This window comes from Psammomys obesus, unplaced genomic scaffold (genome assembly GCF_907164565.1).
Source record: "Psammomys obesus unplaced genomic scaffold, mPsaObe1.curated_primary_1811, whole genome shotgun sequence".
In the NCBI taxonomy this organism is placed as follows: domain Eukaryota; kingdom Metazoa; phylum Chordata; class Mammalia; order Rodentia; family Muridae; genus Psammomys; species Psammomys obesus.
In genome coordinates this window covers 4,005,128-4,027,778 of record NW_026590905.1, presented here as the reverse complement: position 1 = coordinate 4,027,778, position 22,651 = coordinate 4,005,128, and the positions used below count along the sequence as shown (strand labels likewise).

The 22,651-nt window shown below is 48.4% G+C and overlaps 2 protein-coding genes and 1 long non-coding RNA gene across 5 annotated transcripts in view; 2 read left to right on the top strand and 1 right to left on the bottom strand.

Annotated features, from left to right (window-relative positions):
• Positions 1 to 495: 495 nt before the first annotated feature.
• LOC129678566 (uncharacterized) lies at positions 496 to 5,423 on the bottom strand. Of its 3 annotated transcripts, none has more exons than XR_008720405.1 (3): positions 4,908 to 5,423; positions 4,580 to 4,771; positions 496 to 2,215 (listed from the first exon to the last, which is right to left on the bottom strand). It is a non-coding gene; the product is annotated as an uncharacterized LOC129678566 (long non-coding RNA). The 3 variants fall into 3 exon arrangements; XR_008720407.1 differs by having other exon boundaries at positions 4,917 to 5,423; XR_008720406.1 differs by having other exon boundaries at positions 4,959 to 5,423.
• Positions 5,424 to 5,677: 254 nt separating this feature from the next.
• Positions 5,678 to 13,275, top strand: Fkbp4 (FKBP prolyl isomerase 4). Its single transcript, XM_055609293.1, has 10 exons — positions 5,678 to 5,951; positions 7,575 to 7,719; positions 8,235 to 8,377; positions 8,955 to 9,075; positions 9,336 to 9,492; positions 10,037 to 10,127; positions 10,220 to 10,303; positions 10,504 to 10,689; positions 11,133 to 11,372; positions 13,058 to 13,275. The coding sequence occupies exons 1-10, from the start codon at positions 5,847 to 5,849 to the stop codon at positions 13,160 to 13,162; spliced, it is 1,377 nt and encodes a 458-aa protein (XP_055465268.1). The 5' UTR covers positions 5,678 to 5,846; the 3' UTR covers positions 13,163 to 13,275.
• A 5,832-nt stretch (positions 13,276 to 19,107) lies between these two features.
• Itfg2 (integrin alpha FG-GAP repeat containing 2) overlaps positions 19,108 to 22,651 on the top strand; it is a 14,624-nt gene continuing 11,080 nt past the window's right edge. The window contains exon 1 of the mRNA XM_055609291.1: positions 19,108 to 19,309. Within this exon, the coding sequence (XP_055465266.1) occupies positions 19,214 to 19,309 (96 nt within the window). The 5' untranslated portion in view covers positions 19,108 to 19,213. The remainder of the gene's footprint in view (positions 19,310 to 22,651) is intronic.

Here is a 22,651-nt window from a genome sequence, read left to right as displayed (position 1 = left end):
TCCATCAAAGACACTGATTTTGAACTCCCCAAAGGAAGATAGAACGAAAGAAAACAGGAAAGTCACTCACACTGGTCTGGAGGCATCCTGGAGTCCCAGACCTGAAGCCTCAGTTAGAGATCCTGAAGCAAAGGGACATGGGTAACCACCCAGCCATAATCCCACTACTGTGTACTGTGCCACCAGAACAGAAGCTATACATAGGACAGCTGTACACTAGCCCTGGTTCCACACAACAGTGTGTTCTGAAATCTTGTGCTACAGTCCTGACCCCAACCCCACTCTAGGCCCCTGCCTTTTCGAGATACAGCATAATAAGGTACAATGCTGACAGGACTAAGTAGCAAGCGTACCCACGGCATCTTCCTACAGTATCAGTGAGTCAGCACCAGGTGGTAGAAGGGATGCAACATGCTGAGCAATCAATAAGCAAATTGAAGGAGAAGGTGGCCTTGGCCTCCCAAATTCCCACTCCTCCTTGACAGGATCAGCTCATGGAAGTAGGTGGGGCCATTCTCCCATAATAAAGAACACAGCATGTTTGCCTGCCCACCACACTGAGGAGGAGCAGATGAAGAGAGGAATCTCTCTCAGTATTCCTTTCCTCCCCATCTGGGCACGTGATATAACCTGAGGGTCTGAGGCCAGGATCTCAGCTCCCAGAATCTAGCAGACTCACGATTCTGCCCTTCAGCTCATTAAAGCACTTTATTCATCTAAGCCTCCTCCACTGATGTGCAGAGGCTCAAGCGCCTCCAGGGGTGGCTTTCTCCTGTTGTCCCCAGCACTTGCAACACCTCTGCTCCCTTCCACTGCAAACAATATGGAAGAACTAAAAACAGTGTGGACTGAGAGTTGCAATAACTCAGTCCACGACCTTTGCTGAAGGCTGAGTGCTGTACATACAACAGATACATAAACTTGTTGCTTAAAACAAGAATTGGAGTAATGGGTGCCTATGATACCAGCATTCACGGGCAAGGAAGGGGGATTATGAGTTTGAGACCAACAAGACCCTATAGCAAAACACGATACCAGGTATGGTGTTACACACCTGTAATCCCAGAAGTTGGGAGGTAGAAGCAGGGGAATCAGAAGTTCAAGGCCACCCTTGGCCACATGGCAATTTCAAGGGCAGCTTGGGCTACAGGAGACCCTGTGTAACAACAAAAACAACAAAAAAGTGTGGTTGCACAACATTGTATTTAAAACGGCTGAACTGTCCACCTGGAATAGTAAAAATGGCCAGGTGTGGTAGCACAGACCTTTAATCCAAACATTTGGAAGGCAGAGACAAGAATTTCAAGTGGGAGGCCACTCTGGGATACATGATGAGATCTCACTTCTGAAAACAAAAACAGTAATAATGGTTAACCGCTAAGTCCCATTACAAATATTGTGCATAATACAAGGAAAATACATTTTGACATTTGGGTTGTGAGCTTAACCTTTAGCAGCTGAAACATCTCTCCATGCCTTTGATAGATCAGAAGTAAATAGAAAATCTTTGGAGACATTTAAAGCAGCAGCAAAACAAAAAGACCCAGGGCTAAACCTAACAAAGTGGATGCGAGGCTTCCACACCTGCTGCTGTAAGTTGTGGAGTGGCGAGAAGTCCAGCAACAGTGGGTTTAAGAATGTGGTATATGCGCAGTGAAATGTCATTCAGCCTTACAGAAAGGAGGACAGAACTGAAGATTATGCTAAGCAAAATGAGGCACACCTGAACAAATACTAGGCTTGCTTACATGTGTGGATTCTAAATGTATAAATGTGTGTATATAGGAGATGAAAGCCGAAAGGGAGACCACGTGGGAAAAGCAAACAGAATGGGGAGAGGGTTGGGAGAGAACAGTGGGGGATAAGGACAAAGGACAGTGACATCTATATAAGAAATGCCATAATGAAACCCATTACTTTGTATGCTGACAGAAAAACCTAAAGGCAAGCAAGACTTCCAACCTGGAAAATACACAGAACTTGCTCAGTGTGAGACCACCAGGAGGCAGAACAGGCCAGTGTCTCCCACCTGACTCCTCTTCGCATTTCACCTTTTTTTTTTTTTTCCTTTTAAGGTTTTTTTCATCATTCTTAGCACCTTGTATTTTTGTTTGCATTCTTGGAAAATCTGTTCCACAGTTTCTAGCTTCCATTTCTGTTTCTTCTCTGAAGAATCCTTTTGTTTTTAGTGGTTTCTCTCTCCTGTGCTGTTATTCTTCAAAAATATAAAAATTATAATTTTAATGCAAGATATTTAAAAAACATCATTCACTATGTAAAATACCTAGAATAGACAAAATCCTACAGAAAAAAACAGGGTTGGGGTAGGGAAACAGAGACCTGCTGTTTAAATGGGTAGAGACTTCCTGTTTGAACAGAAACAGGATTGCAGAGCTCTCTGACCAGCGAACAGTGAGTGCTGAGTTCAGTGAGAAAGCCTATCACCTGTCTCAACAGTGGAAGGACAGAGAGAACCATGCATGCCCTTAATCCCAGCACTCAGGCGGCAGCAGCGAGCAGATCCCTATGAGTCTGAGGCCAGCCTGGTCTACATAGTAAGAGCCAGGAAAGCCAGGACTACATAGAGAAACGCTGTCTTGGAGGGAAAGTGGATGGACAGAGACGGCTCATCCACTAAATGAACTTTGCAGTGCAAACCTGATGTCCTGAGCTCAATGCCTGGAATCTACGTCAAGGTGAGGGTGAGAACTGACTCCACAAAGTTGTCTTCTGACCTCCACTAGTGCTGTAGGACATCCATGCTGAAACACACACACACGCACACACAACATACATAACAGTAAATAAAAGTTTAGGTGGAAAGGAATATAGGAAAACATCTATCTACATATGAATGCCATCACACAATGGCAACACTGTAAAAGTCGGGAAAGAAGGGTTGGGAGGAGGAATGAGAATATACACTTGTAAGTCTCCTAAGATGATTACACAGAAAGCTTAGGCTGGCTAGTCTTTTTTTTTTTTTTTTCGTATTTTTTTTATTTTTATTCGTTTTTTATTACAATTTATTCACTTTGTATCCCAGCTGTAGCCCCCTCTCTCCTCCCCTTCCAATCCTGGCCTCCCTCGTCTCTTCCCATGCCCCTCCCCCAGTCCACTGAAAAGGGAGGTCCTCCTCCCCTTCCACCTGACCCTAGCCTATCAGGTCTCATCGGGACTGGCTGCATTGTCTTCCTCAGTGGCCTGGTAAGGCTGGCCCCCGTCAGGGGGAGGTATCAACGGGCCAGGCTGGCTATTCTTCCAGAAGACCTGGGTTTAATTCCCAGCACCAACACCGCAGCGCACAGCCATGTAACTCCAGCCTGAGGGATCCAGTGCCTTCCCTTGGCCTTACGGGCTCTACATGCACATAGTGCCCAGATATACATACAGGCAAAACACCCGTAAATGTAAAATAAAAAGATTACAAGAAAATAACTTAAAATTTTTTTAAGAAAAAAAAAAGTGACATACAAACCAGGACAAACGCCAAAGGCACATGTCCCTGCCCTGGCATTCGAGACCTCAGCGCCTCCATGTCCCCTCCACTGTTACACTGCACAGAGGGAGGGACCAGCCTCACGTCCTCGCACTTCACCCTCCCTCTCACCGCACAGTCCTCCACGCTCACCTCCACCCCACACACATCACACTACTGAGACGGCCATCACTTGTGCCCCCGCCACCGGAAGCCCGACCACTGCACTCGATGCTCCCCTCTTCTATAGCCATCAAGTCACCCTATCGACAAGGCTCGCAGACAAGAAATGGAGGCTTACAAACGAGGCAGCCTGCCAACTGAAACAGCTCTGCGTGGGTGCCTCAGCTCTTTCCTGATTGCTAACCGAGTGTTCTGTCCACTGTATTGTTACTTGCTCGCGGAGTGCGCGGAGTGCGCGGGACCTGTTGTGTGGTCGGTCGGTAGCTGCTGCATGAGTTCTCTAGGAAGAGACAGGAACTCACTACTGTAGCACTGACCTCCTCTAACACAACTTGCTGTGCCAGACCAGAGTCTCACACAATCAGCAGGTACAGCATATGCCAGAGAGAGATAACTGCTATGCCCAAGCCAGTGCCTTCACGGGGGTGCCACTCCCCTTCCATATTCTCTGTCGGTATCTCTAGCCACCCAAGAAATTTCAAGATTTCGGTTACGGTAAATGGCTAGAAAGTACCAGTTACTTCAACATTCCGTTCCGTTCCGGCTAGGTTCCATCAGAAGGGACTACGACAAATTACACAACATACTCAAACCACTCTAAGTTTTTCATTTCTTTTAATTACACTAATTTGGGAGGGATGATTGGGCACGGGTGTGGATGCCAGAAGACAACTCTGAAGGAGTCAGTTTTCTCAACGTTGTGGGTGTTAGGGATCAAACCCAGGTCTGCAGTCTTGCAGCAATCCCCTCCACCCACTGAGCCATCTCAAAGGCCCTGTATAATAACCGATGGCCTACTTTTAAATACCATCACCTGCTTGGTACAGCGAACGGCGCCACGCTGGGCACAGAGACACAAAAAGTTCATCACACGGGAAGGAAAATTCACAAAGCCAATAGCTGTCCTAGGGCACTCACCAGGGACTATGTATAACTGTGGCGCCAGGGTGCCGGGCAGAGTCCCAGGGTGCGAACCTCTCCAGACAGATCTTTTGATCAAACCGGCACTGTTTCGATACAACTAGAACTTCACGGATTTAGCCACACAGACCCGGAACTCCACAGGCATCTCTTAGGAGTCGCTGGTTGGGAAGAAAAGGTTCCTTCCTCCTTTGATAAAATGGGAAAGGAGAATTTCATTTTTGTGAGCTGAAACCATTTTGTGCTCCAGTGCTAGCAACAACAACAACAACAAAAAAAAAGGGCTGGTTAATATAGTGGGAAAAAGTGTTTCACATACACATACCCCACTCACAAGTCATTGGCTCAGGGGATCATCTCTTACAAATCCACTCACAAGTCATTGGCTCAGGGGATCATCTCTAACAAATCTGCTCCCGGCATGTGGAAAGCAGCTCATCCCGGTGGGCCTGCCAGGCTGCCAGGAGACAAAGTTGTGTCCCATGATTTGTGCACCTGGGCTGAAACCGTTCCCTTCCGGGCCAACGCTTTCACTCCCCCTGCCTGCTTCTATGCTCCACACCGCTCAGGTGCCCAGGCCCGAGACCCGTGCAGCCCCACCGCGGGAGGCCGACCATTGTCACTTCCTATCTGGCTGACCGGCTCCAGCTAGTGCGTTGTGGTCCTGGATCAACAGGGCGGGCTGCCAGGCAAGCCCGGACTTGAGAGGATGGAGGATGCAGAAGGATCTGGAAAAATCGGCTAGACTCCGGGCGGGGAGGGGAGAGGGGAGGGGGGAACGCGGGAGGGAGGACATGGGGCACATTGTGATCATCGAAATCCGTGCGGTCCTGGAGTGGGAGAAGAGGCCGCCCCTAGGAGCTATCAACCAGAAAAACAAATCTTCCCAAAAAAAAAAAAAAAAAAAAAAAGCCCTCGGGTACCTACAGCCCAAGAGCCCCAACCCGTTTAACTGCTTCTCTAGAAAGTTCTCTGCTCCCGCCCCTTCTCGGCCCGCTCGTGCCGCTCCTCCCGGCCCCGCCCCCGACGCAGAAACGACCAATCACAGGCCGGGCCGCGCCGCGCCCGCCCCTTGGCGTCACCCGACTCGGCCGCCGGCGGCGAGCGCGCGGACAGACCTGTGCGCGAGCCTGGGTCGCCGTTCTCGGTGGGCAGAGCCGCCTTCCGCCGCCCGCCACCCCGCCGCCGCTCAACCCCGGTCGGCGGCCCAAGTGCCGGCCTCGCGCCTGCCTCACTCCCGCAGCCAACGGTGCGCCTAGCGGCCATGACCGCCGAGGAGATGAAGGCGGCCGAGAACGGGGCGCAGTCGGCGCCCCTCTCTCTCGAAGGAGTGGACATCAGCCCCAAGCAGGACGGGGGCGTGCTCAAGGTGAGGGGGCCGCGGAGCCCCTCCCGGCTGCAGGCTCGTGGGCCTTGGAGGGGGGACCGCGGCGGGAGGATGGGGGAAGTTCGCCTTTCCTGCGCGGTCGGCGGCTGCACGCTTCGGAGGGTGCGGCCCCGGCCCGGGAAGGAGCCCCCACTACCACGCCAACTCGATCCGGCTGCAGTGTGCGGCTGAGAGGGGCGGAGCGCAGCGCAGCGCGAGAGCCGCAGCCGGGGCCCGGGCGGGGCGGTGCACGAGGCCGGGGCGCGCCTGGGGACTCGGGCCTCGCCTCCCGGGAACGTCTCGGCGGGCGCGGGCCACCTGGACGAAGGTGCGCCGGGGCTCGCCCACTTGAAAGTTAAAACATTAGCTGGGACCTGAAACGCCTCCCGAGGGCAGGTTCCTGGCCCAGAGCCCTTTTGTGCCTTTCCAAGCCCCTTTTGCAATCGCCGAGACTCAGCGAGGTCACGGGCTCGGCCATGCTGTGCCCCTTTTTTCGGCCCCGGGCTAGCGGGAGCGGTGCATGCCGGGACCTGTAGTTCCTCTCCCGCCCCTCCTGAGCCTTCTGAGTTGGGGGTTCGGGGTGCTGGCCGTGGGGGAGGTGCTTTGCCCTGGAGCCAGCGAATCACTAGCCGCTTGGCTTCAAATAGCCGGAGGAGCAAGGGGGAGGGCGCCCTGACCCGAGTCGGGACAATGGGCGCCAGCTCAGAGCAGGTTCTGCCAGCGGTCCTGGACAGTGAAATCTTAACCTACATAGCATGCTCTCCCTGCATCCATTGTTTCTCCTCCGGGCGTCCCATTGCTCACCTCCTACTGTGTGTGGCCTATGCAGAGACATCAGGGAACCTTTTTGGTCCAGAAATGCTCCTGGATTTTACCTCAGTTCTTGCTGTGCTCCCTGTGAACATGTGGTCCTTTCTCTTTTCCACTAAGTTCTGATTCCCAGATGGGTCAATTCCTCCTTTATCCTCCACTCCTTCGAGGACCCTATACATTCTTCTCAGGAAAGTCCACCCGTAGAGGATGGTTGCACATACTCCTATTAGCTTGCCCATTGGGGTCACCATTATTAAAAAATGTCAAACAGAAATAGATGCCTATACATTCTCAGCAGGTAAAGGGCCTCTTAGCCTACTGCTCGAGTAGTTTTGTTTTCCAGGGCGTGATACAGAGCCTTTGTGCTCATGTGTAATCTGGCCCTTCTTTTTCCCAGTTTTGAACTGATCGGTTCTCTTCATTACTCCTGTTCCATTCTATTCAAACCAGTTTCTATCAGTGTGTTCTTTGAGCACCTTTTGGGCGGTTGTCCTCAGTGCTTGACAGACAACTTCTGGATAGGTTAGCAACTTGTCCAAAACCATAGACAAAGCTTGAACCCAGGTCATTTTATTTTCAGTTTCCCAAAGCAGGTCTGGACAAAAACCTAGAGGGAGATCAGGAGGTTAATTGAGTCTTAGCTAAACCGCTAATATCAGAATCATTTGAAGATTGGGCTCTTGGCCCTGCTAATAAAGAGGCAGGGCCAGTGGGTGTGGTAGAATCCAGTAGGCACCTTTTGGGGCTTATAGACAGTTGGGGCCCTCCTGCCCACACCCCTGGGTACTCACTTTCTTCCCCCCTTCCTCCCAGGTCATCAAGAAAGAGGGTTCAGGCACAGAGGCACCCATGATTGGGGACCGTGTCTTTGTCCACTACACTGGCTGGCTGCTGGATGGCACAAAGTTTGACTCCAGTCTGGACCGCAAGGACAAATTCTCCTTTGACCTGGGGAAAGGTAGGCTTGATTAGCGGGCTGGCAGGATAGGCTCTGGAGTTGATAGTAGCTGTCTCAAGCAAAAATTACGTTCTCGGCCAAGCTTGAGCTGGGGCACAGCAGGGCTAACCTGTGTTCCCAGTTACCAGAAAAGCTGAGGCAAGGGTCACGTGAGCCCAGGAGTTCAAGGCAGCCTTGGCTAAATAGCATAAATTAGTCATCAAAAAAGAAAAAGCCACCAGAAGCAAGCTTAAGAAGGAATGGTTAAGAATCCATCTGTGATCCGCCCTGTGTTTCCACTACTGTTATGGGACAGACTGCTTTCTTCTTCCCCCATCTCATCAGTTCAGCTCCTCCCTCCCTCTGGGGTGGACAGTCTTGCTCCGTGAACTGTGTTAACCTTGAGGATGACAGCACTGCTGCTTCCCATTTCTAGAGGTGTTCAGGTTCCGCCCATGGTGTAGTGTGGCAGCTGTCTTTGGGGGTGTTGAGCCTAGAGTTTGGCCCCTGCTACTCTCGTTTGCCTCTACCTACAGGGGAGGTCATCAAGGCTTGGGATATTGCTGTAGCAACCATGAAAGTGGGGGAAGTGTGCCAGATCACCTGCAAGCCAGAATATGCCTACGGTTCAGCAGGCAGCCCTCCAAAGATCCCCCCCAACTCCACACTTATATTTGAGGTGAGTGCTAGACACAGAGCCAGGCCTCCCCATTGCCTGGCTGCCCTCCAGCCCTTCCTGCCTTTTGGAGACAAATGTGGCTGAGCCTGAGGTCTAGCTTTAATGGAAGGAGAGGTGGAGAGGGTAGCTGGCTCTGCTACCATCAGAGTGTCCAGTAATAAAGGCTTTGGGTTGGAAGAGGTCCTCCAAAGCCCTTTTAGAAGAGAAGTGCCTGGGGCATTCTCAGTTGAAAGGAGTTGGGTTCAGGAAGCATCAGGGTCCTAAAGGGCAATGTAGCGTATTGACAGCCTGGAGCCCAGAGGGGGAAAACACCTTATAGGTCGGATTGAAGCAGAAACTCCGCTGAAGTGAAGAAATAAGACAATTGAATCTGAAAGTGGAAAAGCAACCAGTGGGCGGGTCACTTCGGGTGCCTACCAGATGGAGCATCTTGTGTCCTTGTTTAATGGAGCTGGATGATAGAGAGCTTGTCTTCCTGCGGCCAAGTGATGTCTGTGTGTTCTAAGTGGAAAAGAAAGCAATTTGACTGTTGAGTTGGTGCAGAAAGGAGTTAGTCAGCTTCTGTCTCATCACACAGGTAGAGCTATTTGAGTTCAAAGGAGAGGATCTTACAGAGGATGAAGATGGAGGTATCATCCGCAGAATACGGACTCGTGGTGAAGGCTATGCCAGGCCCAATGATGGTGCTATGGTAGAAGGTAAGGAAGTATAGACTGTGGAAGAAGAATCCAGAGTTCCCTCTGGTTCCTGGCTCAGAGGTGTGGCTGTGGGTGGTTTGGACCAAGCCTCTTGTCTCATCCTTAGAATGAGAGGTTAGACCACTCAGCCTTAGCATCCCTCCAGGTCTGAGACACAGTGGTTATATAGGTATAAGCTGTGGTGCAGAGATAGGGGAGGCTGTGGCTGCTTCCTCAAGGCTCTGCCCTCACACCTGGGACACTTGTCTCTTTAATGCCAGTGGCACTGGAAGGCTACTATAAGGACCAGCTCTTTGACAAACGGGAGCTTCGTTTTGAAGTTGGTGAAGGGGAAAGTCTGGATCTGCCCTGTGGGCTGGAGACGGCCATTCAGCGGATGGAGAAAGGAGAACATTCCATTGTATACCTCAAACCTAGGTGAGACACGGGCTTTGCAGACCACAGGGCCATACTGAATGTCCACAGTGAGCTTTGCGATAGGCATTTGTAAGCACCATATGCTTGCTGCTACTCTAAGGATGTTGAGGCCAGCGTGAGCTCTTCATTGGATCAGGAAGTGTGGCCTACAGTTGTCCATGTTTCCTTGCATTCAATCCTCATCCAAATTCCCAACCTGGCAATGTCAAGATTTTCATCTGCCATTAGTTTGTTCAGTCATTAACATTTGTTGAAACACCTACTGTGTGCCACACACGCTAAGGTTTCCAGGGCTTCATGATTCTTGCTTCATTGTCTCTTTGAGTTAGTCACCTCAACAGTGTGTATGAAGGGTTAGGAGCAAGAAGTAGTAAGTGCTATGGGACCACCTAAATGTGTAATGAAGAGCTTAGAGGAATGTTAACAGGAAGTATTTGAACCAGGTCTCAGAATGGGAAGGTATGTTCCAGGAAACAGAGGAAACCTTTCAGCCCAGAGCAGACAAAGGGCTGTGAGGTGACCCAGGCATTTCTCACCCCTACAGCTATGCTTTTGGCAGTGCTGGGAAGGAAAAGTTCCAGATCCCAGCACATGCTGAGCTGAGGTATGAAGTGCATCTGAAGAGTTTTGAGAAGGTGAGTTTGCCTGAGGCATGCCCTCCCCTGGAGTCTGCCCTGTGGGTGACTGACGGACATGACCACTGTTTGTCTCCTCTGGGGTACCACAGGCCAAGGAGTCATGGGAGATGAGTTCCGAGGAGAAGCTGGAGCAGAGCAACATAGTAAAAGAGAGGGGCACTATGTACTTCAAGGTGAGGCGAGGGCTGTCCAGACGGGAATCCGCCACAGTTCCAGATAGCCCTTGAGGTTGTCCCCCTGTTAGGCCTTGGTACATTGGTCAGGGATGGGAAGGAGTGGGAATGTGGTGTCCAGGAGTCGCTCGTGCCTGCCAGATAAGGCAACCTGGGCTGCTGAACCTGTACTGGGTGCCTGAGCTTCCCTCCCATTCTAGGAAGGCAAGTACAAGCAAGCTTTACTGCAGTACAAGAAGATTGTGTCTTGGCTAGAATACGAATCTAGTTTTTCGGGTGAGGAAATGCAAAAGGTCCATGCTCTCCGACTGGCCTCACACCTCAATCTGGCCATGTGTCACCTGAAACTGCAGGCCTTCTCAGCTGCCGTCGAAAGCTGTAACAAGGTGAGGTCCAATCGGGGTGTGGCAACAGCATTTACAGTTGGGTCTGGGTGTGCCACCAGCATGTCTGAAAGTTGCCTGCCATTGCTAGGTAGGGTTAGTGGGATATATCATTGGGAATTCTGATGGCGGGGGACACAGGTACAGACAGTGAGCAAGTGCTGGATTGGGGATAAAAGGGAGTAGGGTTTTGGCTTTGTCATTGTCTGTATTTGGGAAAGGGATCATGTTCTTACTGCGTCTGAAGACCTGCTATATTTCCTAGCTTTTTCTTGGATTAAACTAATTCCTTCCTGGGCCATGGCCTTTGTCATTTAGTGCCTCAGTCTACTTTTTTCTGACTCAACATCATCCATTCTGAGCCTCATCCTGCTGGGGGGTCCCTCGGGAATCCAGCTTGTGCTGAGGAGCCTGATGTCTCTGCTGCTGCTTTTCTGTGCTCTCAGGCCCTAGAGCTAGACAGCAACAATGAGAAAGGTCTGTTTCGCCGGGGAGAGGCACACCTGGCTGTGAATGACTTCGACCTGGCACGAGCTGACTTCCAAAAGGTCCTGCAGCTCTATCCCAGCAACAAAGCCGCCAAGACCCAGCTGGCTGTGTGCCAGCAGCGGACCCGCAGGCAGCTTGCCCGGGAGAAGAAGCTCTATGCCAACATGTTTGAGAGGCTGGCAGAGGAGGAGCACAAGGTGAGGGTTGGGCCATGTCTGAGCCACTTCCCCATTGCTGTGAAGTAATATGACCAAGACGCTTCATGGGAGGGTTTATAGAGGGCTTGCTGGTCCAAAGCGTTAGAGTCCCTGGCCACCATGGCTGAGGCAGAAGGCAGAGAGTCAGCTGGAATGGCATGGGCTTTTAAAACCTCAAAGCCCTTCAGCAAATAGCGCCTTCGACAAGGCCACATCTACAAATCCTTTCCTATCAACTGGGGACCAAGCATTCAAATATATGAGCCTGTGGGGCCATTCTCATTCAAACTTGCCCACGGTGGGAGTGGCCGCAATGGACAGAAGAAGTGTTCTCTTAGCCTCTTCAGCACATCAGAAGTACTACTCACACACCAGGACCCCTTTCTGATGTGTGTTCTGCTTTGAGACACTAAGTAGACTAGGCTGCCCTGAAACTCATAGATTAAAGGGGCGCACCCCCATACTCAAGAGCCTAGAAGGTGATGTATTTAGCATTCTGCCTACACAGAGGCACATGATCCTATCAGTTCAGCCTCACCCCACTGGCCGTGTGTGTTCCCGTGTGCATTTATTAATATCTGGAAGCTGATTTTATACTGCTAAAGATGGCTTTCAAGTTCTTTCTCATTCTTTAGTTCCTATTGTGTAATATTCTGCACATGCATAGCTTATCTTTTTTTGCTTCTGTGATCCTAATACATCCAAGAGAAATATAGTACAAAACATACTATCTATTAGCCACATTCAAAAGGTAGAACTGAACAGTGAAATTTAATATGTTGTTCTGTATAGTTTACTTGTTTGTTTGGGGTGTTTTGTTATGAGACAGGGTTTCTCTGTATAGCCTTGGCTGTCCTGGAATTGCTTTGTAGACCAGGCTGGCCTCAAACTCACAACAAAATACCTGCTTCTGCTTCCCCAAGTGCTGAGATTACAGGCATGCACCACTGTTCATGCCTGTTCTGTTTTCAAAATGACTTTTTAGTTAGCATATAAAGAAATGGGTTTAAAGCTACAGAAAACATTGTGTGGTGCCTTGTTTGACAGGACCTGTGTTAATCTCTGTCGTTCTAATTTCATTTAGTGCTACTGAAGCAGATATGGATTAACATTTAAGAATATTTTTTGTGGGGCTGGAGAGATGGCTCAGCACTGTCTGTTCTTCCAGAGGTCCTGAGTTCAATCCCCATCAACTACATGGTGGCTCACAACCATCTATACTGAGATCTAATGCCCTCTTCTGTCATGCAGATAGAGCACTAATATATATAAATAAATGTTTTGCAAATTACATTTTTAGAAAAGAAACAATGCTTTTGTTCGGCAGGTCTGAGATACAGCACAATAGTAGAAGCATGCTCGAGGTCCTGAGTTTAACGCCAGCACCACCCAAAAAAAACATAATGTCCGAAGTCAAGCAAGGCATGGTGGCACATACCTGTAATCCTAGGGAGGCAGAGGCTCACGGATATTTGTGAGTTTGAGGCCAGCCTGATCTACAAAGCAAATCCAGGACAGCCAAATCTACACAGACCCTGCCTCAAAAGAAAAAAAGAAAAGAATGTGTTGCATGGCCTCATGAGAACATGCATGTGTGCACATGTGCTTTGAGGACAGCTATAGGATTGCTATGTCTGTGTCCTTCTGTTAGGAATTAGAGCCTCTTCCTCTTGCTCTTTTTACAGGCCAAGGCACAAGTGGCTGCAGGAGACCATCCCACCGATGCTGAGATGAAGGGTGAGCCGAACAGCGTGGCAGGAAACCAGTCTCAGGTGGAGACAGAAGCGTAGCCTGCCTCTCAACCTGTCCCCCTGCGGCTGCCTTCCTGCTCCCTTCCCTACTCCACCCTGTTAGTTTTGTAAAAACTGAAGAATTTTGAGTGAATTAGACCTTTATTTTTCTATCTGTTTGGATGATGGCTTTGCGGGGAAGGGGAGAAGAGCAGGCTGGGGGTGAAATGGGGGGTAGTTTTAGAAGGTGTCAACCCCTCTTCCCTTCCCCTGTTACACAAGTGTATTCCTTCCACACATACATCAAAATGTTAATTTATTTTGCTCCCTTTGTTAGCTCCATTTTTCAAGTGGAAAAGGGGTATGTGATAGGGGTGGAGTCTGATATGAAGCCAGGGTGGAGAAGAAAACTCCTGGGCAGCCATTTTCCTCATCCCTTCCCCCTCTGGTCATTTTTCTAAGCCTGCAGTCTTCATGTGGGTGCTAGGGGCATGGGAAAACCACTGCTGTGTTTATTACCCCTCTTGCCTTGCTCTCCTGAGATGGTATCCCTTATGACGTCCTCTGGTATCACGGTGTTCACCTCTAAGACAGCCTCTTCTAGTATCTCCCTTCCTGTCAGTTTCTTCCTCATCCATCCAGGTTGTCCCTGTCCCCATCCCCTCAGCCTCTTTAATGCACGCTGAAGGTCCAGGCACACCTCAAGTCCTGTGCTTGAGCAATAAAGTGGAAACGACGAAATGTGGGTGTCAGGCAACCCTTTATGTTGAGCTCTGGGCTAGGGTATGGTGGGAACATGTGGGCAGGGCCAGAGTGAAGAGGGCCACACTCCAGTCCAGCTTAAGTATGGCCTATGATACAGATTCAATGACAAGCCAGGAAAGGGTCACTTCACACACACACCCCATGTGCTCCAGTGCAGACAGCAGCTCCCAGCTGAGCCGCACCTCACCATGGGTCCCCAGTATACGCTCCGCAGCAGCCCAGCAGTAGAGGGCTGGGGTGGTTCCAAACAGAAAGAGGTAAATCTAAACATCTGGTTCTGAAACTGGGTTCATGCTGTTTCTGTTCTGGCAGATATCTTAGGTGTTTCTGTGGTGTTGGGGTTTTTTTGTTTTTGGTTTGTCTTGTTTTTTAGTTTGAGAGCCTTACCTACATGTCTGTCTAAACACTGTGCATTCCTGGTGCCTGTGGAGGCTAGAACAGGGCATCCAGCCCCCTGGGACTGAAGTTAGAATTTTGAGTCACAGGTTAGGTGCTGGGAATCTAACCTGGGTCCTTCGCAAAAGCGGCAAGTGCTCTTAACCACTTGAGCCATCCCTACAACACCGGTCCTTGGCTTCTTAAGGTATAAAGACTACGGTGTTGCCTTTCAGATCAGTTAGCACTTACGTGAATTGAGATACTGGTGAAGAACTGGTCACACCCACCTTCTCTGTCTTAGGAGCACCCTGTACCTCCTTCATGCCTCTTTCCTGACTTAAGTTTTGGCCTTTACAAGAAGCCAGGTGGTCCGTGGCAACCACGGTCAGACCTCACACTGCCCCTGGTGGCCCTTCCTAAACAAGTGAGGCAGTACCAGCTATAGCTCCTGACATTGTAGAAAATGAGGTTCTGTAGAAAAGGTCTCCGTTCTCCAGCACGGCTAGCACTGTGTCTGCTAGTTCCCCTATTAGGTGTAAGGCCAGGCTTAGGAGTTTTAAGTCTGGTTCCTTTAGGTAGCTTCTAATTTTGACTCTTGCCTTAGCTCTCAACGACAATACCAAGCCCACTAAATTGCTAAGCACTTACCAGTGTAAGCTTTGGCCTGTACCAAGGACTCCATGTGATAGAGTCTTGATCAACCATCCTGAGGAAGGCATGGCCCATTTTACAGATGTGGAAACTCCACCAAAGCTTGGGAAACAGCTTAGTCACTAGACTGTTTACTGTGCAAATGAGGTCCTAGGTCCAGATCCCCATACCCATGTCAAAAGCTGGGTGCTGGACCTGGAGAAACTGCATGGTAGGAGTACTTTGTCTTGCAGAGGCCCTACAGTTGGTTCCCAGCCTCCCTGCGGGCAGCTACCTAACTAGTCCTGAGGGGATCCAGTACCCTCTTGTGCTTCCCATAGGCACTGCACACGATGCACCTCAGAATCCGGCATTCATGTACTAATGTTTTTTATATTTGAAGATTTGTTTTAGTGCCAGGCATGGTGGCACACCTGTAATCCAACACTGAGAAGGCAAAGGCAAGGGAAATTCCTCAGTTCAAGACCAGCCTGGTCTACATAGTGATTCCAGGACTACATAAATAGTGTTTTAAAAACAAAGTGTATGTGTATGAATTACTTGTGTGTATCTCTGTGTGTACAGTATCCATGGACGGCAGAAGAGGGTGTTAAATCCCCTGGAATTACAGTTAAAGATAATTGTGAGCCACCATTGTGGGTGCTAAACCCAGGTCCTTTCCAAGAGCAGCAAGGGCTCCCCACCTCCAACTGGAGGGGATCCAATGACATCTGGCTTCCACTGTGCCCTGTATACACTCAGACATTACATATAAATTAAAGGAGGCAGGAAGCACTGGGTTGGATCCCCAACACCGCAGGAACCTTGCATGATGGTGCACATTCGTAATTCCAACACTTGGAGGTACAGGCAGAGGAGAGGGATCAGGACTTCAAGGTTACCTTCAGCTACATAAATTCAATGACAGCTTATGCTGTATGAAACCCTGTTTAAAAAAAAAAAATGTTTGCAAAATGCCTACTTGAAGTTCTCTGAACTAATCCAAACTACCGTGAAGTCATGTGATTTCAGGGCGAGTCTTGAGCCTCCTCTCTTCATCTACAATTCCATGGATAAAAAGCACCCTAAAATCCTTTTCATCTCTGAATGTCCCTTAGGATTTAAGAACTTAATGTAACTGCTTTTATAGAGCACTAGAGATGGAAAAGTCATAGTTGATTTTAACATTTAAAACTGTCTATTTGAAGATGCTTTAGAAAAGTGACTAGGTCTTTATGGCAACAAATAATCCTGCTACATACTGAGCGCTGCTGGGTCACTCATGTCTTCTAGACACTTGCACCTTGCTCACCTACACTTTAGCATTTATGCAGGGAATGTGCTCAGAAAGTCCAGCAGCAAAGGATATTCTGCGCTATTAGTGTAGATTTCTGGAAATAGGCTAAAGTGGAGTTATGCTCTCCAGCCTATGAAATGTTTCTACTCCTACAATACCTTCTCCACCTGCCCCCACATCACTATTCATCTCTGACCTGCTCTTACAAGACACTGTCTCCCCACTTACACTTCAGACTGTTTTGTCCACTGAGAGTCCCTGTACAGGATCCCACAAAGCTTTCAAGGCCTGATGCCACATACCTTGTCCACTTCAGTGCCGTTGTGACATCGCTGCAGGTGGGTTGTGTGTCCCTTTTCAGCTGAAGAAAAAAGGTATAGAACAATACCAAACTATTGTTAAGATATATTCTTACAAGGAAATCATTGCTGGAAAAGGGAATCCAGCTGTGTAGCTCTGCAGGGACCAGCCTTGTTTTACTACCTTGAACAATGTACTACTCAAAGGATGCGAGGTTAGGAAAGACAGTAGGTTTACAAAGATTTGGGTCAGGGATGGCTCAGTGGGTAAATGCTTGCATGAGCATGAGGACCTATGTTCAGGTCCCTGGCACCCATGTAAAAGCTTGACATAAAAATGCACCTGTAGCCCTGGGGCTAGAGGGCAGCACAGTTCACTAGCCAGCCAGACTAGCTGAAATGGTCAGCTCCAGGTTCAGTGCAAAACCATGTCTCAAGATGGAGAAGCAATTGGCATTCACATATGCCCACCTAGTCAAACACCCACCACACAGGAATACAGACAACACACACACTGTTTAGTTTTATGCCCTATTTGTTGGGGACTTTTTTTTTTAACTTGGCTTACTTGATTGACAAAAGTCAAACGACATGGTGTCCAAGTTGTGACTGAAAGGACAGGACCTTCTTGATAAACAACAAAACCATACATGGCCATTGAGAATCCCAGAACAAGAACCCCAAGTGATGAGGAAGATAAAATTAGGGAGGCAGGGGCAGGAGATCTTTGTGAGCTCAAAACTAGCCTGGTCTACAGAGAAACTCTGTCTCAATATATATATATATTGTGGGGTTCTGGGTCAGAATATGATTCAAAGAACTGGGTCCCTCCAGGGCAGATAGTGAGAAGTGGGCTTCTCTGCTATAAAATATTTATCTTACAATTTTATTCAGAAAGCTAAGAAGGGAAAACAGTTACCTAAAACAAAACAAATTACTTCCTACATTGAGGTACAAACACTTGAAGGTTGATTTTTGTTTTCTCCTGAAACAGTAATAGGAAGTTGAGTTGAACAAGTGTAGACAGCAGGTAGTGATAGGTTTGCAATCCCCAGCATTGGTCCACACTGCCTCCTGTTTGCTTCCCATTTTTCCTTCCTGCTTTCATTGTCAGAGTCACCAAGACCAAATCCATCATTTCCCTTCTCCCCGGGTAGAAAGGTCTCTCCCTCAGTCGCCTCCCATTACCTTCAACATAGAATGTCCGTAATCTCCTAAATAGTTATTGTGACTGCTGAGAAACCAAGTGTAGATCAGCCTGAGCGTGCACATTGAAAACTTAGAAAAGGAGAGACATATTTAAAAGGAGAGACAGAGTGCCCTCATGATTTCAGGGCAGCCTCAGATTGCATGTAATTGAGAATAATCCTGAACTTCTGATAACCCTGCCTCTGCCTAATGCCAGGATTACAGTATGAATGTCTCACCCTGCTTATCTATTGGGAAGGATAGAACTCAGGACTTACACATGCCAAGTGAGCACTCTACAAGCTGACTTACATCCTCAACCCTCCAGACTAAATTTTTTTTTGGAGACGGGGGTCTCATGTAACCAAAGCTGACATAGAAATACATAGCCAAGGCTGATGTTGAACTTTTGATCCTCCTGCCTGCACACACTCCTGTGTGCTGGAATTACAGGCAAGCGCTACCACATCTAGCTTAAAACTCCTGTTGCATTGACAAGACGCTTCAAAATAAAGGCAACACCTGATTCCACAGGGAAAGTATCCAAAAACAGGCATGAGAGCAGTGGTCCCGCCCGCCTAAACCAAAGTAAGGCCACTTGAAACAGGTGGCTTTGTGCTGGGGCTGGGGCCTGCATCATACCACGGCTCCAGAATCCCAGCGGCCTTCACTTTCTGTAGGAACTGCAACCGTGACAAAAGAGCGCTAACATGTTTGGATCTAGACGTTTGGATCAAGAGGCTCATGGCTACCACTTTTTGCTAAGTTACTCAGTCTTGCTGAACGCATTTTCCTCCTCTGAAGGAACAGTAATTAAAGCTTACACAACTGTGTTGGTTTTATTAAATATATGTAAGGTGTGCTTTGCAGTAGGTGTTTTTCAAGCTGCTGCCCACCAAGTACACAGCATAAAAATTTTTCATTATAATCCAGGATATATATGTACGTATAAATAACTGAAACAAAGCTTTCACAAAAATAATACTATTTACTACTTAGGTCCTTTTGTGCTTTCATATTTTAAAAAAATTTGTAGTGTCTGTTTTGCTGCTTCTAGTGGGTGCCGGGGAAGCACAAAGAGGGGGTCTGGTATTGGGTCCCCCGGAACTGGAATTACAACTGAAATTACAGATGGGTGTGAGCAAATGGGAATCGATCTTGGATTCGTGCAAGAAGAGCCAGCGTTCTGAGCTATTTTTCAGGTCTCAAGTTGTTTGTTTTAACGTGGGCTGCAATCCACTACATTGTGTTGACAACTCCTATTAGGTAATTTCATGGAAGAACTGTTGGAAAACATGAAGTTGTTAATTATGACAGCTATTAATACGGATGCTTTGAATCCCCTCAGAGGAGGGACTAAATACCAGGGGTCAGGTCGGCTCCTGGCACGGAAGGACGGCCTCCTCCTCTAAGGTTAAGTGAAGAAAGCCGGAACTGGAGGCTCAGGAGGTGACGTAGACTTCCGGTTCGGTGGGCTCGCTCACGCGCGAGACTGTTGCGAAGGCTGGGTTTCGTTTGGTGCGGTTCCCCGGCACCTCAGCCCTCCAGAGTGCCATGAGGTCGGTTAGCTACGTGCAGCGCGTGGCGCTGGACTTCAGCGGGAGCCTCTTTCCGCACGCCATCTGCCTCGGAGATGTCGATAACGACGCGGTGAGTGCATGCGCACTGCAAACTACCGCACTTAGGCGGGGCGAGAGGTGGGAGGGGGTGTGTGGTGCGCGTGCGCACTAGAGTCACCATGACGAGCGGAAGAGAAAATCTTGATTGACAGCTTAAGTCCCTCAACAACACTGCGGCTGGAGCCTCTGGAGAAGCTGTTTTTATTTTAGTTTTAAACTCTGTGTGTAGAGGGTTTTTGCCTGCATGTATGTCAGTGTGCCGTGTGCGCGCAGTGCCCGTGGAGGCCAAAAGAGGACTATCGATTGGATCCTCTAGAAGTTGAGTTGCTGACACTTGTGAGCTGCCACGTGGGTGCTGGGAATTGAACCCTATTACTCCGGAAGAGGAGCTCGTGTCTCAACCGCTCAGCCATCTCTCCAGCCATATTTTACTTTTATTATTATTGTTTCGAGGGTAGTTGGTTCTCTTGCGCAGTTCAGTAACTTGTCACAGTAGGAGCCTGTAAATGTGGTCCGGTGTCCTGCGTTATTTCTTCCTCTAGTTGGCAATACTCTTTGAAGCATCTTTACTATTCAAAGCCTCACATTTTTTTACCCTGCAGATTGCATTTAATAACATTGCTCTGCCCATAGCTTTGCATTTCCCGCCCCCCATGCTACTTCGCGTACCCACACGCTTGGCTGTTATTGCCCTTGGCTCCTTGGCTCGGGTGTCAGCTGACTTTGTAGTGCTATCCCTTCCTTGAATTACAATGGCAATGTCCACCTTCTTTTTTCTTTCCTAGGCAGTCATTCCTTTTCTGTATTTATTATTTAAATACAAGTTAAGCAGTTGAACCGATGCCAGCACACAATTAAGGCCCTGGAACTGTTAGTGCTGTCACTCTTAGCAGCCCTCCCAACCTAACCAGACCCAACATAGGAAATATTTAAAGAGGGAAAAAAAAAATCTGTAGTGAATATGTTCAGATTTCATTTCTTGACACTCTTACCTAACAATACAGTATAGCAACTACAGCCCTGCATAACCTATGAAGGGGATACTTTAGAGGAATGCATTGCTGGGTTACGTCGTTGTCCTAACTTTGTGTGCGCTTACACAAACCTGAGTGTATTTACCCTGAAGCTCAGCACTGACCACAGCATACACAACATGAGTCCATATTCATCTAGCCCTGGAGATGATTTAGAGTATACGGTAGCCGCCTGGGAATGTAGCTACCAAACACATGCCTGACCACCAACAAAGCCCTGGCTTGAATTCTCAGGATCACAAAAATAAATAAAATAATAAGAATTAAGCCGGGCATGATGGCACATGCCTTTAGTCCCAGCATTTGGGATGCAAAGGCAGGCAGATCTCTGACTTTCCAGGCCAGTCTGGTCAACAGAGCAAGTTCCAGGACAGCCCTGACTACACAGAGAAACCCTGTCTTGAAAAATCATAAAGAAAGAAAGAAAAAAATTAAAGTGCACAGGAGATTATGTGTAAATACTACTATATGATGATCAGTGCCTTACATATATAGAGGTTCATCTGTAATTTTATTTTTCTTGCCTAAGATGTGAACTCCAGTATTATAAATTACACAAGGATAGGATTTGTGTGTGTGGGTGAGAGAGAGAGAGAGAGAGAGAGAGAGAACCTGAAACTGAAGTTACAGATGGTTGTGAGCTGCCATGTGCTTGCTGGGAACCAAACCTGGGTCCTCTGCAAGAGTGGCAGGTGCCCTGAACAACTTAGCTCCCTCTAAATCACTTCATTCCCCATACCCAATAATTTTAAAATTACAGTTACTTACTTAATTTGCATGTGTGAGTGACAGGACGAGCACACACACATGCCACTGTGCAGGTATAGAGGTCAACAGGAGTTGGTTCTCTAATCCGCCATGTGGATTCTGTCCGGGGATTAAACTCAGGTTTTTAATTTAAGTTATTAAAGGCAAGTGCGGAAAACAAAATATTGTATTATGGAGGAGCAATCCCAATTGCTATTTAAAAGAAAAAGCAAATGTGATTATTTCAAAGCTACCTGAAGAGCTTTGTGTGTTGTTAGGGGGACGGTGGAAGAAGTTGAGAAAAACAAATTCTTTTTCATAGTAAAAAAATTTTTTTTATTTCTATATCCCAAGGGTGGCCCCTCCCTCCTCTCTTCTCAGTTTCCCCCTTCTCCTCCTTCCCCTTTTTCCTTTCCCCTTCCGCCCAGAAAAGGGGAGCCCCCCTCCCATTGAGAAAAACGTAACAAGTGATCAGCTGTTGCACATGCTCAGTGACTGTAGAGAAGCAACATTATAGACTGAGAGTGTAGCCCTGTGGGAGCCACATGCTAACAGTTCTAACAGAGAGGGGCTCGCAGGGGACCGTTGCTAAGCATGTAGGTACACAAAGCATGTAGGTACACATCTGTAATCTCAGCGTGCAGGAGGCAGAGGTACGAGTGTCATTGCAAATTCAGCCTGATCTACATAGCAAATCCCAGGCCAGCCAAGACTACAGAGTGAAACACTGTCTCAAAACTACCAAGAAAACATGCTTAGTAGTCCTCAAACAGTTGGAGCTTTGGGAGTGGGGACAAAGACTGATTTCAGCCTGATAAACCCTTAGCCTAAAGGTCTTGAAAGCTAATTTCCTGCTGAGGCAGAAGGAGAAGCCAGGAATAAAACTTGCTTTTGGACCGCCCACAGCCTTCGGGAGGCTGAAGCAGATCAGGGAAAGATCACACCTTTCCTCTTCAGCACTCCTGAACACAGTGGACCTTTCCTCCGGGGTTCTTGAAGGTCGCTGTGTGACCTGGTGTGGCCAGAGCCAAGCTATCAGCAGCAGATCTGAGGAGAAGCACTGAAGTGCTAGAAAGCAGACAACTGCCCTGGACATGTCCTCTTCCACATGCTACAACTGCCTCGCTGAGTCACATCTGCTTGCTCAGTTACTTCACATGCTGTTTTAGGATTCTTTTCCTGTGTCTGTGGCTCTGCAAAACTGAGAAGTCCCTTTCAACAAGAAAGCTTCCCAGAAACTGGAGGGCTGGCTGAGCATTTTCTCTCCTTTCTCACTTGTCTTTCTTTGATGAAGTCTCCCAATGTACCTACCCCAGGCTGACCTGCGATTTGCAGTCCTTCCCTCCGACCCTCAACCTCTGGGTGCTGCGATTACAGGCCTGCACACCATTGTAGGCTCCTTTCAGCATTTTACGCATGAAACACGTAAGCAGGGACGGCAGAAGTCTCCTACTACCAAACCTAGTGAGTTTGATCTCTAGGACTAACATGGTGGAAGAAGAGAGCTGATTTCAAGTTGTCCTGTACACACACACCTAATGGCACGTGTGTGTGTGTGTGTGTGTGTGTGTGTGTGTGTGTGTGTGTGTGTG

What these genes read in the sequence shown, in the direction of transcription:
- Fkbp4 (XM_055609293.1), top strand. Translation starts at nt 5,847, where the DNA reads ATGACCGCCGAGGAGATGAAGGCGGCCGAGAACGGGGCGCAGTCGGCG. An exon ending in TGATGGTGCTATGGTAGAAG is followed by an intron (nt 9,076 to 9,335) that starts GTAAGGAAGTAT and finishes CTTTAATGCCAG; the next exon opens with TGGCACTGGAAGGCTACTAT. An exon ending in GGGGCACTATGTACTTCAAG is followed by an intron (nt 10,304 to 10,503) that starts GTGAGGCGAGGG and finishes CTCCCATTCTAG; the next exon opens with GAAGGCAAGTACAAGCAAGC.